Source organism: Oncorhynchus gorbuscha, linkage group LG12 (genome assembly GCF_021184085.1).
Source record: "Oncorhynchus gorbuscha isolate QuinsamMale2020 ecotype Even-year linkage group LG12, OgorEven_v1.0, whole genome shotgun sequence".
Classification (NCBI taxonomy): Eukaryota; Metazoa; Chordata; class Actinopteri; order Salmoniformes; family Salmonidae; genus Oncorhynchus; species Oncorhynchus gorbuscha.
This window is the reverse complement of record NC_060184.1, coordinates 45,819,099-45,835,610: the sequence shown is the minus strand read 5'-3', so window position 1 is coordinate 45,835,610 and position 16,512 is coordinate 45,819,099. Positions and strand designations below refer to the sequence as shown.

At 44.8% G+C, this 16,512-nt stretch overlaps 1 protein-coding gene across 3 annotated transcripts in view; it reads left to right on the top strand.

Moving 5' to 3' along the window:
* LOC123991061 (anion exchange protein 2-like) overlaps positions 1-16,512 on the top strand; it is a 124,456-nt gene that overhangs the window by 72,102 nt on the left and 35,842 nt on the right. Inside the window, exon 1 of one of the 3 annotated variants that reach the window (XM_046292225.1) lies at positions 499-770. The exons of the other annotated variants lie outside the window; for them this stretch is intronic. Within the exon in view, the coding sequence (XP_046148181.1) occupies positions 744-770 (27 nt within the window). The 5' untranslated portion in view covers positions 499-743. Of the gene's footprint in view, positions 1-498; positions 771-16,512 lie in introns of those variants that run through there. 3 annotated transcript variants of the gene reach the window in all.

The window sequence follows — 16,512 nt, the reverse complement described above, 5'->3', positions numbered from 1 at the left end:
TGTGTATCTAATGGTATTATGGTAATAGATTATTATGGCCTACAGTTATCTACCCTATTTCTGGTTAGAGTGAAGCATTTACTGTTTTTGTGACATTTCACTGACATTTCATTTAACCTTGGCAAATCTGAGCTCTCCAAACCTTTTCCATTCCAAAAACAAATCGCTTGTTGAGGGCTGGGATTTGAATACAGTCTGTTGCGGAATCAGATTTTGCCCAGTGCAGTTAGTTCAATCTATCTCAGGCAGATTGTTGGCAGCTATGAAGCTTCTTAACAATCTCTTACACAGTGGATTCACAGACGGTTGTCACTACATGCACTAGTTGCTATCCAATGATTGTGTTTACAACTTAATGGCTGCAGATGACTCATTTTCACAAAAGATAAGTCTGTTTGCTATAGCTGAAGCTTTCATTTGCCTTTTTCCTCACATCCTTGCCCTTCTTAGTTAATAATTCACTTTTCAAACGAGTGTACACATACTTGTATGCTAGTGGAAAGGGAGTGTGTGTCTGTGTCAGTGTACTGTGTGTTTTTAAGGGGAGTTGAGATAATCCTATTTGGAAGGGTCTGTCAATGTGAAACTGGGTGATGTCCTTTCCCTGCCGCGATGCACTGCCCATTGTCATGTGACTTGGGCAACTGACCGATATGAGACGAGGTTGAAAAAAAGGTGTACGGTTATTTTTTACTTTTCGGTCGCTAAAGATTAAGTGGCGTGAAAACGCGGTTGGATTTTTGATGGAGTTTCTGTACACAGCAGCAAAGGTGAGTTCTGAGTAACACAGGGTAACATACAAGACTAATCAGTTCAACACATTGTAAGAGTCACTGATCCCTTTGGGAGCGCCCCCCCTCCATTTGTGTGGATATGAAAAGACTACTCATTTCCTGTTCTATGTCTACATACCAGGTGCAGTATATTGGTTTTAAAGGCTAAACAATTTGAACCTGCAGTACCCTATAGATTTTGTTGGCCATTGTGCGTACATGAACCGAAGACTATTTAATTCTCATTGTAATCTTAATGCATCTGTGATACAGTGCCTTTGGAAAGTATTCATACCCCTTGTCTTATTCCACATTTAATTGATCAAATATTTTTCTTTCAACCATCTACACACAATACCCGATAATGACAGTGAAAGCATGTTTTTAGACATGTTTTCAAATGTATTGAAAATAAAATATAGAAATATAAAATTTACATAAGTATTCACCCCCGGAGTCAACTTTGTAGGAGCCACTTTGGCGGTAATTACATCTTTGTGACATCTTGGGTATGTCTGTTAGCTATTCGCATCTGGGTTTGGAAATTTTCTCCCTTGGAGATTTTCTCAAGCTCTTAAATTAGATTGGGAGTGGCATTCCAGGTGACTACCTCATGAAGCTGGTTGAGAGACATTTACATTTTAAGTCATTTAGCAGACGCTCTTATCCAGAGCGACTTACAAATTGGTGCATTCACCTTATGACATCCAGTGGAACAGTCACTTTACAAGAGTGCATCTAAATCTTAAAGGGGGGGGGTGAGAAGGATTACTTATCCTATCCTAGGTATTCCTTAAAGAGGTGGGGTTTCAGGTGTCTCCGGAAGGTGGTGATTGACTCCGCTGTCCTGGCGTCGTGAGGGAGTTTGTTCCACCATTGGGGAGCCAGAGCAGCGAACAGTTTTGACTGGGCTGAGCGGGAACTGTACTTCCTCAGTGGTAGGGAGGCGAGCAGGCCAGAGGTGGATGAACGCAGTGCCCTTGTTTGGGTGTAGGGCCTGATCAGAGCCTGGAGGTACTGAGGTGCCGTTCCCCTCACAGCTCCGTAGGCAAGCACCATGGTCTTGTAGCGGATGCGAGCTTCAACTGGAAGCCAGTGGAGAGAGCGGAGGAGCGGGGTGACGTGAGAGAACTTGGGAAGGTTGAACACCAGACGGGCTGCGGCGTTCTGGATGAGTTGTAGGGGTTTAATGGCACAGGCAGGGAGCCCAGCCAACAGCGAGTTGCAGTAATCCAGACGGGAGATGACAAGTGCCTGGATTAGGACCTGCGCCGCTTCCTGTGTGAGGCAGGGTCATACTCTGCGGATGTTGTAGAGCATGAACCTACAGGAACGGGCCACCGCCTTGATGTTAGTTGAGAACGACAGGGTGTTGTCCAGGATCACGCCAAGGTTCTTAGCGCTCTGGGAGGAGGACACAATGGAGTTTTCAACCGTGATGGCGAGATCATGGAACGGGCAGTCCTTCCCCGGGAGGAAGAGCAGCTCCGTCTTGCCGAGGTTCGGCTTGAGGTGGTGATCTGTCATCCACACTGATATGTCTGCCAGACATGCAGAGATGCGATTCGCCACCTGGTCATCAGAAGGGGGAAAGGAGAAGATTAATTGTGTGTCGTCTGCATAGCAATGATAGGAGAGACCATGTGAGGTTATGACAGAGCCAAGTGACTTGGTGTATAGCGAGAATAGGAGAGGGCCTAGAACAGAGCCCTGGGGGACACCAGTGGTGAGAGCGCGTGGTGAGGAAACAGATTCTCGCCACGCCACCTGGTAGGAGCGACCTGTCAGGTAGGACGCAATCCAAGCGTGGGCCGCGCCGGAGATGCCCAACTCGGAGAGGGTGGAGAGGAGGATCTGATGGTTCACAGTATCGAAGGCAGCCGATAGGTCTAGAAGGATGAGAGCAGAGGAGAGAGAGTTAGCTTTAGCGGTGCGGAGCGCCTCCGTGATACAGAGAAGAGCAGTCTCAGTTGAATGACTAGTCTTGAAACCTGACTGATTTGGATCAAGAAGGTCATTCTGAGAGAGATAGCGGGAGAGCTGGCCAAGGACGGCACGTTCAAGAGTTTTGGAGAGAAAAGAAAGAAGGGATACTGGTCTGTAGTTGTTGACATCGGAGGGATCGAGTGTAGGTTTTTTCAGAAGGGGTGCAACTCTCGCTCTCTTGAAGACGGAAGGGACGTAGCCAGCGGTCAGGGATGAGTTGATGAGCGAGGTGAGGTAAGGGAGAAAGTCTCCGGAAATGGTCTGGAGAAGAGAGGAGGGGATAGGGTCAAGCGGGCAGGTTGTTGGGCGGCCGGCCGTCACAAGACGCGAGATTTCATCTGGAGAGAGAGGGGAGAAAGAGGTCAGAGCACAGGGTAGGGCAGTGTGAGCAGAACCAGCGGTGTCGTTTGACTTAGCAAACGAGGATCGGATGTCGTCAACCTTCTTTTCAAAATGGTTGACGAAGTCATCTGCAGAGGGAGGAGGGGGGGAGGAGGATTCAGGAGGGAGGAGAAGGTGGCAAAGAGCTTCCTAGGGTTAGAGGCAGAAGCTTGGAATTTAGAGTGGTAGAAAGTGGCTTTAGCAGCAGAGACAGAGGAGGAAAATGTAGAGAGGAGGGAGCGAAAGGATGCCAGGTCCGCAGGGAGGCGAGTTTTCCTCCATTTCCGCTCGGCTGCCCGGAGCCCTGTTCTGTGAGCTCGCAATGAGTCGTCGAGCCACGGAGCGGGAGGGGAGGACCGAGCCGGCCTGGAGGATAGGGGGTATAGAGAGTCAAAGGATGCAGAAAGGGAGGAGAGGAGGTTTGAGGAGGCAGAATCAGGAGAGGTTGGAGAAGGTTTGAGCAGAGGGAAGAGATGATAGGATGGAAGAGGAGAGAGTAGCGGGGGAGAGAGAGCGAAGGTTGGGACGGCGCGATACCATCTGAGTAGGGGCAGTGTGGGAAGTGTTGGATGAGAGCGAGAGGGAAAAGGATACAAGGTAGTGATCGGAGACTTGGAGGGGAGTTGCAATGAGGTTAGTGGAAGAACAGCATCTAGTAAAGATGAGGTCGAGCGTATTGCCTGCCTTGTGAGTAGGGGGAAGGTGAGAGGGTGAGGTCAAAGAGGAGAGGAGTGGAAAGAAGGAGGCAGAGAGGAATGAGTCAAAGGTAGACGTGGGGAGGTTAAAGTCGCCCAGAACTGTGAGAGGTGAGCCGTCCTCAGGAAAGGAGCTTATCAAGGCATCAAGCTCATTGATGAACTCTCCGAGGGAACCTGGAGGGCAATAAATGATAAGGATGTTAAGCTTGATAGGGCTGGTAACTGTGACAGCATGGAATTCAAAGGAGGCGATAGACAGATGGGTAAGGGGAGAAAGAGAGAATGACCACTTGGGAGAGATGAGGATCCCGGTGCCACCACCCCGCTGACCAGAAGCTCTCTGGGTGTGCGAGAACACGTGGGCGGACGAAGAGAGAGCAGTAGGAGTGGCAGTGTTATCTGTGGTGATCCATGTTTCCGTCAGTGCCAAGAAGTCGAGGGACTGGAGGGAGGCATAGGCTGAGATGAACTCTGCCTTGTTGGCCGCAGATCGGCAGTTCCAGAGGCTACCGGAGACCTGGAACTCCACGTGGGTCGTGTGCGCTGGGACCACCAGATTAGGGTGGCCGCGGCCACGCGGTGTGGAGCGTTTGTATGGTCTGTGCAGAGAGGAGAGAACGGGGATAGACAGACACATAGTTGACAGGCTACAGAAGAGGCTACGCTAATGCAAAGGAGATTGGAATGACAAGTGGACTACACGTCTCGAATGTTCAGAAAAAGTTAAGCTTACGTAGCAAGAATCTTATTGACTAAAATGATACAGTACTGCTGAAGTAGGCTAGCTGGCAGTGGCTGCGTTGTTGACTTTGTAGGCTAGCTGGCAGTGGCTGCGTTGCTGACACTACACTAATCAAGTCGTTCCGTTGAGTGTAATAGTTTCTACAGTGCTGCTATTCGGGGGCTAGCTGGCTAGCTAGCAGTGTTGATTACGTTACGTTGCGTTAAAAGAACGACAATAGCTGGCTAGCTAACCTAGAAAATCGCTCTAGACTACACAATTATCTTTGATACAAAGACGGCTATGTAGCTAGCTATGTAGCTAGCTACGATCAAACAAATCAAACCGTTGTACTGTAATGAAATAAAATGAAAATGTGATACTACCTGTGGAGCGAAGCGGAATGCGACCGGGTTGTTGAGTTCTATTCGGAAGACGTTGGCTAGCTGTTGGCTAGCTAGCAGTGTCTCCTACGTTAAAGACGACAAATAGCTGGCTAGCTAACCTCGGTAAATTAAGATAATCACTCTAAGACTACACACTCTAAACTACACAATTATCTTGGATACGAAGACAGCAAAGACAGCTATGTAGCTAGCTAACACTACACTAATCAAGTCGTTCAGTTGAGTGTAATAGTTTCTACAGTGCTGCTAATCGGTGGACGTTTGCTAGCTGGCTAGCTGCTGGGCAGAGCAGTGAAGACTACGTTAGGACGACGAAATACGATAATTACGCAATTATCTTTGATACAAAGACGGCTATGTAGCTAGCTAAGAAGAAATTGCTAAGATTAGACAAATCACACCGTTGTACTATAATGAAATGTAATGAAAAAGTTATACTACCTGCGGAGCGAAATGCGGATGCGACCTCTCGCTCCAACCCGGAGAATGCCAAGTGTGCACAGATGTCATCAAAGCAAAGGGTGGCTACTTTGAAGAATCTCATATAAATATACAGTGGGGCAAAAAAGTATTTGGTCAGCCAACAATTGTGCAAGTTCTCCCACTTAAAAAGATGAGAGGCCTGTACTTTTCATCATAGGTACACTTCAACTATGACAGACAAAATGAGAAAAAAAATCCAGAAAATCACATTGTAGGATTTTTAATGAATTTATTTGCAAATGATGGTGGAAAATAAGTATATACATACGTATATACAAGGATATTTTATATATATATATATATATAAAATATCCTTGCTCGCACAAGCTTTTTCTGTGTGTGTGTGTGTGTGTGTGTGTATGTATATATATATATATATATATATATAAAGCTGCATTAGACAGGATTACCTACACATACTAAGCAGCTCGAATAGACAGAAGCGTGCTATGTGGCAGACCAATCCGAACTCAACTCTCCATGTCTAGCCCACCTCAGCCAGTCATGGCTAGCAGGAAGGTTGCTGTATCTATCTGTGGCTAAACCAACTAGTCTTGTAATTTAACAATTGTATTCCGTATTTACAGATGGCATACAAGTTTGTTATTAAGCCACATGAAAGTTCACATGTTCCAGAGGCATTTCTGCCAAAAAGTAGTGACCCGTGACAAACGCCCAGTTTCTTGAAACGGGTCACAAATGTGGAATAAGTTAAGGGGTATGAATTATTTCTGAAGGCACTGTAACTGATAGCTACCCTTCGGCTGCCAGCAGATCGGAAACCATTAACTCTGTGTGAACAATGTTGGACAGCTAGAAGTGGCATGTGAATCGTCCCCAAATTGCACCCTCTTCCCTATATAGTGCAATACTATGTAGGGAATAGGGTGCTATTTGGGACACAGACATGGTGTAAGAGGATTGATGCCACCATCATGTGGTGAGTCACACTTCCGCAGAAGTGACTGTGGAGAGGCTCCAAATTTCAAGAAAGGTGTCTGGCATGACATCATCAGCCTCCTTTTTGTTTTTGTCCCTCATAAAAGGATTAGAATTAAGAGTCCCCGCACCCCAACCCCCTTCCTCCTCTTCATGTCAATGTATGACTCATCCAATGTCACTCACAGCCTTATCTCTCTCTTATGGCTATAATCAGCAAGCTCATGCAAGGGATATCACAATATTACGTCATCACTGTCACATTATACCTGTGGGAAGGGAAGCTTCAGCATTGGTGGGCTACCCCTCAATAACATGTGATGTATGTAGGGTAACCTCAGTATTGTCCTTGTCTGTAGTTAAGCTTATTTGTTAGACTTGTCCAATAGTGTTAGGATAGTTGGGTTTAATCAGCCACTTCAAAGCCCAATAGGTGAAGGAAAAGCAACTGTGGAATTCGTGTTGGCCTGTTTACCTGGTCATACCACTGAGAAGAGTGGTCATATACAGTTCAAGTCGGAGGTTTACATACAATTAATTTGGAGTCATTAAAACTCGTGGGAGCGATTTCCAAACACCTGAAGGTACCACATTCTGTACAACAATAGTACATAAGTATAAACACCATGGGACCAGGCAGCCGTCATACAGCTCAGGAAGGAGATGCGTACTGTCTCCTAGAGATGAACGTACTTTGGTGTGAAAATTGCAAATCAATCCCAGAACAACAACAAAGGACCTTGTAAAGATGCTGGAGGAAACGGGTTCAAAAGCATCCATATCCACAGTAAAACGAGTCCTATATCGACCTGAAAAGCCACTCAGCAAGGAAGAAGCCACTGCTCCAAAACCACCATAAAAAGCCAGACTACAGTTTGCAACTGCACATGGGGACAAAGATTGTACATTTTGGAGAAATGGTCCTCTGGTCTGATGAAACAGAAATAGTTTGGCCATAATGACCATTGTTATGTTTGGAGGGAAAAGGGAGAGGAAGCAAATGAGGAAGCAAATTGATGTGGATATATTGAAGCAACATCTCAAGACATCAGTCAGGAAGTTAAAGCTTGGTTGCAAATGAGTCTTCCAAATGGACAATGACCCCAAGCATACTTCCAAAGTTGTGGCAAAATAGCTTAAGGACAAAGTCCAGGTATTGGAGTGGCCATCACAAAGCCCTGACCTCAATCCTATAAAATATTTGTGGGCACAACTGAAAAAGCGTGCGAGCAAGGAGGCCTACAAACCTGACTCAGTTACCGCAGCTTTGTCTGGAGGAATGGGCCAAAATTCACCCAACTTATTGTGGGAAGCCTGTGGAAGGCTACCCAAAATGTTTGACCCAAGTTTAACAATTTAAAGGCAATGCTATCAAATACTAATTGAATGTATGTAAACTTCTGACCCCCTAGGAATGTGATGAAATAAATAAAAGCTGAAATAAATGATTCTCTCTACTATTATTCTGACATTTCACATTCTTAAAATAATGTGGTGATCCTAACTGACCTAAAACAGGTCATTTTTACTAGGATTAAATGTTAGGAATTGTGAAACTGAATTTAAATGTATTTGGCTAAGGTGTATGTAAACTACAGACTGTATATTTACACTCAAGGCATTACTCTTCCATAGCTTCCCTAGATATCCTCCTCAGGCCTGTTGCTACAGGAATGAAATTACTCAACAGGCCTGAGTGTTTCTGGCTGTGTGGGATTTGAGCCACCTCTCGGCTCCTATGATCCTCTATGTAGCCTATGTGTAAGTGGCCAGCTGAGTACTGATTTAGCCTACACACTTTGCATGTAACAAACCTGTGTACATTTAACAGACTGTAGATGGTATATTGCATTACTGAGATTAATATTTCAGCTTGCCTAAACTATTTGTATTATTTTGGTTAACTGCAGTGGTTCCCAACCTGTGGCATTATGCTGCACACCAAACATGTCTCTGAATTTATTTAGTGTTAATTACCTCTTTTCTGATACATACTGCATAGCATCCATTTTCATGACAAATGTTTTCATAGACGAAATGGAGTTTATTTCAGTTACTTACTCATGGTGATTTCATTTGTGTGTACCCCCATAAGAGTGTCCCGCAAATCTGCGTTAGACATTTATTTATTTTTCTCTGGTAAAATTTATCTTTACTTTTTGAATGATTGATTTTGACATTTTTCTGGCATGTGCACAAGCACCTTCAAATACCTTTCTTGCAAGCTCCCAACAATGCAGTTATCGATGTATGCAATGCAATATCGATTTATCACTATAAATAAGATAATCTAGAACAAAACCCACGAGAAATAAAAGTGAGAAGCTACAGTCTGTATATACAGGGTCAGTTTCAATACAATTTTTCCAATGTGCAGGGATCCTGGAGTGATAGCTACCTCTATGTATAGGGGTGCGGTCGCTAGGCATCAGGATATATGATAAACAGAGTAGCAGCTGTGTGTGTTGGAGTGTCTGTGTGCGTGAGTTTGGACATTCCTGTAAGTGTGCATACAAAGTGCAAAAATAACATACAAGGGTCAACTCAGATAGTCCGTGTAGTCGTTGTGTTAGCTATTTAGCAGTCTTATGGCTTGGGGATAGAAGCTGTTAATGAGCCTGTCGGTGTCAGACTTTGTGTAAGACTTGCAGTGCGGAAGCAGAGCGAACAGTCTATGGCTTGGGTGGCTGGCAGGGTTGAAAAGGGTCGACATTTTCCATGCGAAGTTAACCCTGGGAATTTTGCTTAAATTCATCAAAAATGTTAGCTTATAACAGTGAACTTTTTATGTGGGTTACACATATGGCAATTCTAGGTCGTGTGGCATATTTTGGTTAAACTATCCCCAATTCAATGGAATTGCAACCCTTTGCATGCACAGTGCATTCTTCCATCACATGCAGTATACTCTTCCATCACATGTACAGCTGATTCTCAAGATCTTGCACACTAGTGAGATGCTATAGAGCCCACACTAACTACTACACTGTCTGAGCCAAGGTCTACATGCTTTCTGGTAAGTTTTGATTGCAATACTGGGTGGGGTGAATATATTTTATACAACATTATTTTTTGTTAACTAATAAATAGTAGCCTACAGCAAAATGTTTTTAAATCCTTTCTAACTTGTTAACAATTTCTGCTAGTTAGTTTTTGCTACATGTGGGTTTTAGCTTGCCTGACCCTGCTAACTGAGGAGTGTTAATTCACTTGTTTCCATACATGTTTCATTTTAACTGCTTAACTATTTATCTGTACATGGAATTGTATTTTTTTTCTTTTAAATGTTATTTTTTTAAACATTCTAATCTTTACAGGAAAATGCCACAGGTACTATCAGATGTTTCGAGACATTTCACTGCAGCTAATGTAGAAGTTAAAGCTGTGTACATTTGCAAATACTGTAAGGAATGCAACAAAGATGCAGAATCATCTGGGCAAGTGCATAATGTTCCCTCAGCTCTCACAACAAGCAACAAAAGGACAAAAGTCCCTCTACTTCTATTCAAGATGAAAATGAGACACCTTATCGATTGCACCTCATGGTTCTCCTGGATTCGGCAGTTGTTTTGACTCAATGGAGGAACGCAGTCAGAGAAATGCTGATGAATGTCTTGCTCGAGCTGTGTATGCAACTGGTTAACCTCTGACGCTCACAGGCAATGTGTATTGGAAGAGATTTCTGGATGTTCTTTGCCTATCATACACCCCTCTAACCAGGCATGCTTTATCTACTCATTTGCTGGATGCAGAGATCAACAGAGTTCAAGTGAAGGTCAAGCAAATTATAGAGAAAGCAGACTGTATTGCAGTCATCTCTGATGGGTGGTCGAATGTTCGTGGGCAAGGAATAATTAACTACATCTCCACCCCTCAACCAGTATTCTACAAGAGCACAGACACAAGGGACAACAGACACATATGTCTCTACATTGCAGATTCGCTGAAGGCAGTTATCAATGACCTTGGACCACAGAAGGTTTTTTTGCACTGGTGACAGGCAATACTGCGAACATGAAGGCTGCTTGGTCTAAAGTGGAGGAGTCCTACCCTCACATCACACCCATTGGCTGTGCTGCTCATGCATTGAATCTGCTCCTCAAGGACATCATGGCACTGAAAACAATGGATACACTCTACAAGAGGCTGAAGGAAAGGGTTAGCTATGTGAAGGGTCATCAAGTTATAGCAGGAAAGTGAGAAGAATAAGAGCATCACATTGAAGCTGCCTAGCAACACCTGTCGGGGTGATGTTGTCATCATGTTTGACAGTCTCCTGGAGGGGCAGGGGTCTCCAAGAAATGGCCATATCACAGTCTGCCGATATGGAGAGCCCCATCAAGAGGATCCTCCTGGATGATGTATTTTGGGAAAGAGTGGTAAGCCGCCTAAAACTCCTGAAACCTATAGCAGTAGCCATTGCACGGATTGAGGGAGACAATGACATCCTGTCTGATGTTCAGAAATCTGTGCTGCCCTGCCCACTTCACTGTTGCTCCAAGCAGAGGAAACTGTAGTGAAGACTTCTGCCGGAAGCCCATACACACCGCAGCGAACATGTTGGACCCCAAGTATGCTGGCAAGAGCATCCTGTCTGGTGCAGAGATCAACAGGGTCAATGGTGTAATCACTACTGTGTCTCGCCACCTTTGCCTGGATGAGGGCAAGGTTCTTGGCAGTCTGGCGAAGTACACTTCCAAGCAATGTCTTTGGGATGGAGATGCAATGTGGCAGGTGTTTCAACATATCTCATCAGCCACCCCGTGGAAGGGACTTTGTGTATCTGAGAGGCAACAAGGGAAAGAGCCTATCATCCTCCAAATCCCACAAACATCAGCCGCCTCAGAGCGCAACTGGTCCTTGTTTGGGAACACACACGCAACAGGCTGACCAATACAAGGGTTGAAAATTTGGTGGCCATCCAGGCCAATTTTATGCTTTTTGAGCCTGACAACGAGCCATCCTCAGCAAAGTTGGAACGTGACAGTGAAGATGAGGCCACAGTCTGATGTTCAAGAGGTGGACATTGAGGAGGTCCAGGGAGAAGACATGGAAGCCTGAGAGGAAGACAACTATGTATGTATGTTGAAAACTTTTAGGGGGAGATTCGATGGATCATTGGTGATCATTCAATATTCCCTTTTGTTGTACAGTGAAATCATCCCATGTGAAGAGTCAACTCCTTTAAAATTCAATTCGTAACTAAATTGTTTTTTTAAATGTATATTGGAAGGATTTAATCATTTGCAATTATGTCTACTTATGATAAGGTAAAAGGTTTGTGTTTCTGTCTCCCATATGATATGGTAAATATATCCAATGCAAAAAACATTTAAATGGTATTAATATTAATTCCCATATATTTCTGTTAACTCTCATATATTCCCGTTAATTCCCAAGGAAGGTTTCCACCTCTGAATATTCCCCAAAATGTGCAACCCTAGTGGCTGGAGTGATTTTTCTGGGCTTTCACACCTTCTTATTATAGAGGTCCTGGATGGCAGGGCGCTAGGCCCCAGGGAAGTACTGGGCTGTCCACACCACCCCCTGTAGCGCCATGCGATTGAGGGCTGTGCTGTTGCCATACCAACAAGCAGTGATGCAGCAAGTCAATGGTGCAGATGTATAACATTTTGAGGATTTAAGGACCCATACCTGGTTTTCTGCAAGGGCCCGGTTTTCTGCAATGTAAAGGTGTAACCACATAATTAGATATTAGAACACTCCCTCTATATATCTTTTACATTTTCCACCATGGCAGATTTGATTTCTCTACGTGTGTGTGTGTGTGTGTGTGTGTGTGTGTGTGTGTGTGTGTGTGTGTGTGTGTGTGTGTGTGTGTGTGTGTGTGTGTGTGTGTGTGTGTGTGTGTGTGTGTGTGTGTGTGTGTGTGTGTGTGTGTGTGTGTGTGTGTGTGTGTGGTTCAATGTTTATTTTGATGACATTTTTATGACAAACCTCCAGTACAGCCATAATAACGCTATGAGAACCACAGTCCTGTGAGTGTACATGGTATCTACAGTATCACCAACCTCTCTTTGTTCCTTACTTGTGGAGGTCACTCTTACGATCGTAGGATTGTCACGATAACAGTATCGCGATACTACAATATCTGATTAAACATGGCAAAAAGGAAAACGCAAAACAGACTAAACTTTTTGATCTTTAAAAAAAAACGAATGTTTATCAAATATTGTGTGCTATAGCTTGGAAAAGAAATGTGTGATTCTGGGTGACAACATAACGCTGCTTGTTTCCAACATTAGGATTGTTTTCCTCGGGAAAATAGTTTTCCTCCTATCTGAGCACTCAGTACCTTCAAATGCGATGTCTCATGAGATGCGGTCCTTGCTTAATGCAGATGCACATGCCAATGCACTTTAATTTGACGCTTTTAAGTCTTCCAATGTCACAGAGCCATTGTGTGGTGTTGTCCTCTAACAATCCATGTGATCCGAACATGTCCAATGTTTAACCCCAAAACATTAGCACTGAGTAATGAGTTATTAGTTGTACCACAACTCCTACAGGAAGCCACCAGTTCAGGACATTCAGGTGTTCTATCTGATCTATTTGTGGACAAATGTAGTTGCTTCATGTAAATATGTGACTGTAAATCATGTGGGGGAAAAACATTGCTTATTCAATTGCCTATGTGGTACATGTTCAATGCATATGCCCTCTCCTTCTACAGTACTAGGCTGAGAGGAAGTTTGTGTAAAAAAAAAGTTCAAACATTTCTCTCCTATATGTACATGGTTTCCTTGCTTCTCTGTAATTGTCTTTCTCTTGCGGTTGTGTTTTATTTACAATGTTCTAGATGTTCACATACTGTCGTGCCCTAGCAACCCCCGCCCACTCCAATGCCTCTCTGACAGAGATTTAGGCTCTAAAGCACATTGGTCAATATTTACACACACACAGTACATCACCAAAAGTATGTGGACACCCATTCAAATGAGTGGATTAGGCTATTTCAGCCACACCTGTTGCTGACCGGTGTGTAGATTTGTGCATACAGCCATACAATCGCCATAGACAAACATTGGCAGTCGAAGGCCTTACTGAAGAGCTCAGTGACTTTCAACGTGGCAAAAAGTCAGTTTGTCAAATTTCTGCCCTACTAGTGTTGCCCTGGTCAACTATAAGTGCTGTTACTGTGAAGTGGAAACGTCTAGGAGCAACAACGTCTCTGCCATGAAGTGGTAGGCCACAAGCTCACCGAATGGGACCGCAGAGTGCTGAAGCATGTAGAGCGTAAAAACTTTCTGTCCTCGGTTGCAAAACTCGCTACTGAGTCCCAAACTGCCTCTGGAAGCAACGTCAGCACCATAACTTTTTCGGAGCTTCATGAAATGGTTTTCCATGGTCGAGCAGCCACACACAATTCTAAAATAACCATGCACAATGCCAAGCGTCGGCTGGTGTAAAGCTCGCCGCCATTGGACTGGAGCAGTGGAAGCGTTTCCTCTGGAGTGATGAATCAGCTTCACCATCGAAGTCAGACGGACAAATCTGGGTTTTGCAGATGCCAGGAGAACACCCCAATGCATAGTGCCAACTGTAAAGTTTGGTGGAGGAGGAATAATGGTCTGGGGCATTTTTCATGGTTTGGGCTAGGCCCCTTATTTCCAGTGAAGGAAACTTAATGCTACAACATACAATGACGTTCTAGACGATTTTGTTTCCCACACGACAATGCCCGTGCACAAATCAAGGTCCATTTAGAAATGGTTTGTCGATCGGTGTGGAAGAACTTGACTGGCCTGCGCAGAGGAAGCAAGTAACCGCAGCAATGTTCCAACATCTAGTGGAAAGACTTCCCAGAAGAGTGGAGGCTGGTATAGCAGCAAAGGGGGGACCAACTCTGTATTAATGCCCATGATTTTGGAATGAGATGTTCGATGAGCAGGTGTCCACATACTTTTGGTCATATAGTTTATACCTAAGTTAAAATGAGGGAGATGGTGAGGTATTGTTTGAGTGCCATTCAAACACTGCTTGCCCTTTAAGTGCATTTGGTTTGTCCTCAGAGAGAATGACCGCAGAGTCTTGTTTATTCTACTATGCCACAATCATAGGAGATATGGGTACGTACGATTAGGTCATCACGCGGCCAAGGTGGGCACGGGGAGACTGCTCTCTGCTCATACATGTGTTTTATGGAGGTGTTGGGATTCAGAGCGAAACACCACTCCTGACTCTAATCATACCTCAAGTCTTCCTATTGCACCATGAGTGAGGTAAGTCCCTCAAATAACTGATGAAAGAGATAATTTTGTTTTAGTCTTTCTATTGCTGGGTTTTTTTTTTTTTTTTGCTGTCATAGGAGTTTTTTGTTACGATTTTATTTATTTCGGTTTTCCTTGGCTGGGCTCACCTTTCCTCAGTGTTGCAGTGGTTTAGCCCGACCGTCCAGGGTTTGTTGATTTTTGGTTGTGGAAAATAGTGTCACCCTTCTGGCAATCCCTCACACATCCTCTACAGCTTTAGAGATTGACTGTGAAGTGATGTGAGACAGCAATGGGTGAAATCTGTCTTCACTTCTCCTGGAGTTCCTAGTGCATGGGGGATCTGTTTTTCAGGTGAACTTGATTGTTAAAAATATCACTGAATGATGGGCCTCCCGGGTGCATCGCAGTGCCACCAGAGACTCAGGGTTCGAGCCCCGGCTCTGTCGCGGCCGGCCGCGACCGGGAGGTCCATGGGGCGACACACAATTGGCATAGCGTCGTCCGGGTTAGGAAGGGTTTGGCCGGTAGGGATATCCTTGTCTCATCGCGCACTAGCTCCGCCTGTGGCGGGCCGGGTGCAGTGCACTCTGACCAGGTCGCTAGTGTTTCCTCCGACACATTGGTGCGGCTGGCTTCCGGGTTGGATGCGCGCTGTGTTAAGAAGCAGTGCGGCTTGGTTGGGTTGTGTTTCGGAGGACGCATGATTCTCGACCTTCTTCTCTCCCGAGCCCGTACAGGAGTTGTAGCGATGAGACAAGACCCTAACTACTAACAATTGGATACCACGAAATTGGGGAGAAAAAGGGGGTAAAATATAACTGAATGAGGATGCTTTATTTTAACACGTGGATGAGATCGGCAGCACTTTGTTTATTCTTGGATGAACTGCCCATCAACTGGCATTCAGGTATTGAATGCATTCGATAGGACTACAGACTGGAAAAAACTGCAAGATTTTAGATTTGTATCTTACAGGTCCAAAAACTGGAGACTGACAGAAAACAGCTCTCAAACCGGCACTTGAACTCCATTAAAGAACAATAGGACTCTGGTGATCTGTGTTTGACAGAGGTGACTAAGGTAAGGGTGAGGCCCATGCAGCCTACCTGAGCAATTTCTTGTGGAAGGGTCTGAATGGACCTTCTGATAGTTGAGGAGTGTCACCTTGGGTCAACATTGAATGTTTGTGAAGGGGCCCCTCACACTCTATCACAGACACGGTCAGAGACTTGTCAAAGAGTGTGTGTTTTTTTCACCCGTTTGTGGTATGTGTGCATTTACTACTGTAGGTAGTTCACACAGTAACTCCATAGTATAGTAGCCAGTGCTGTGAAAAAGTAGCCAGTGCTGTAAATTGAATATCTTTCATTCCTATATTTAACACATGCAGCAGCCCCATTGCTAACCATTTTTTAATGAAAGGTAGAAAATGGCCATTATCACTCCATGGAGTGATATTTTTCTAGGTGTCTTTTGGTCTTGGATGGATGTGTAGGCAAAACCCCATTTTCCAGACTCCAGTCATATAGCCCGACAGGGAGCATGAGGAGCATGAGGTGGAATTTCTTCTGTCCCCCTCGAGTGCCGGAGAGAATTTGATCTACCGATGACGTGTTAAATGGCCTGAGAAAGGGTTTGAAGGGGCGTCAAATGAGGCATGGGGCCGCGACTGTTTGTCCAGTGTCACAGGAGGGAGCGTACTCCGCTCTGTCAGGAGCTGCACGATCTCTACTGTATCCACGGCAACATCTGCTTTGCCTTAAAGCTGGAGAGAGGAGAGGATCCCCCTCTTTTGTTGGGATTGAGTTCACCTGCTCCACTGCAACCCGTCCTTATCACCCTGCTGCTGGGAAAAAGAGATCACTTACAGTACCTCAGGGTTTCCCAGCC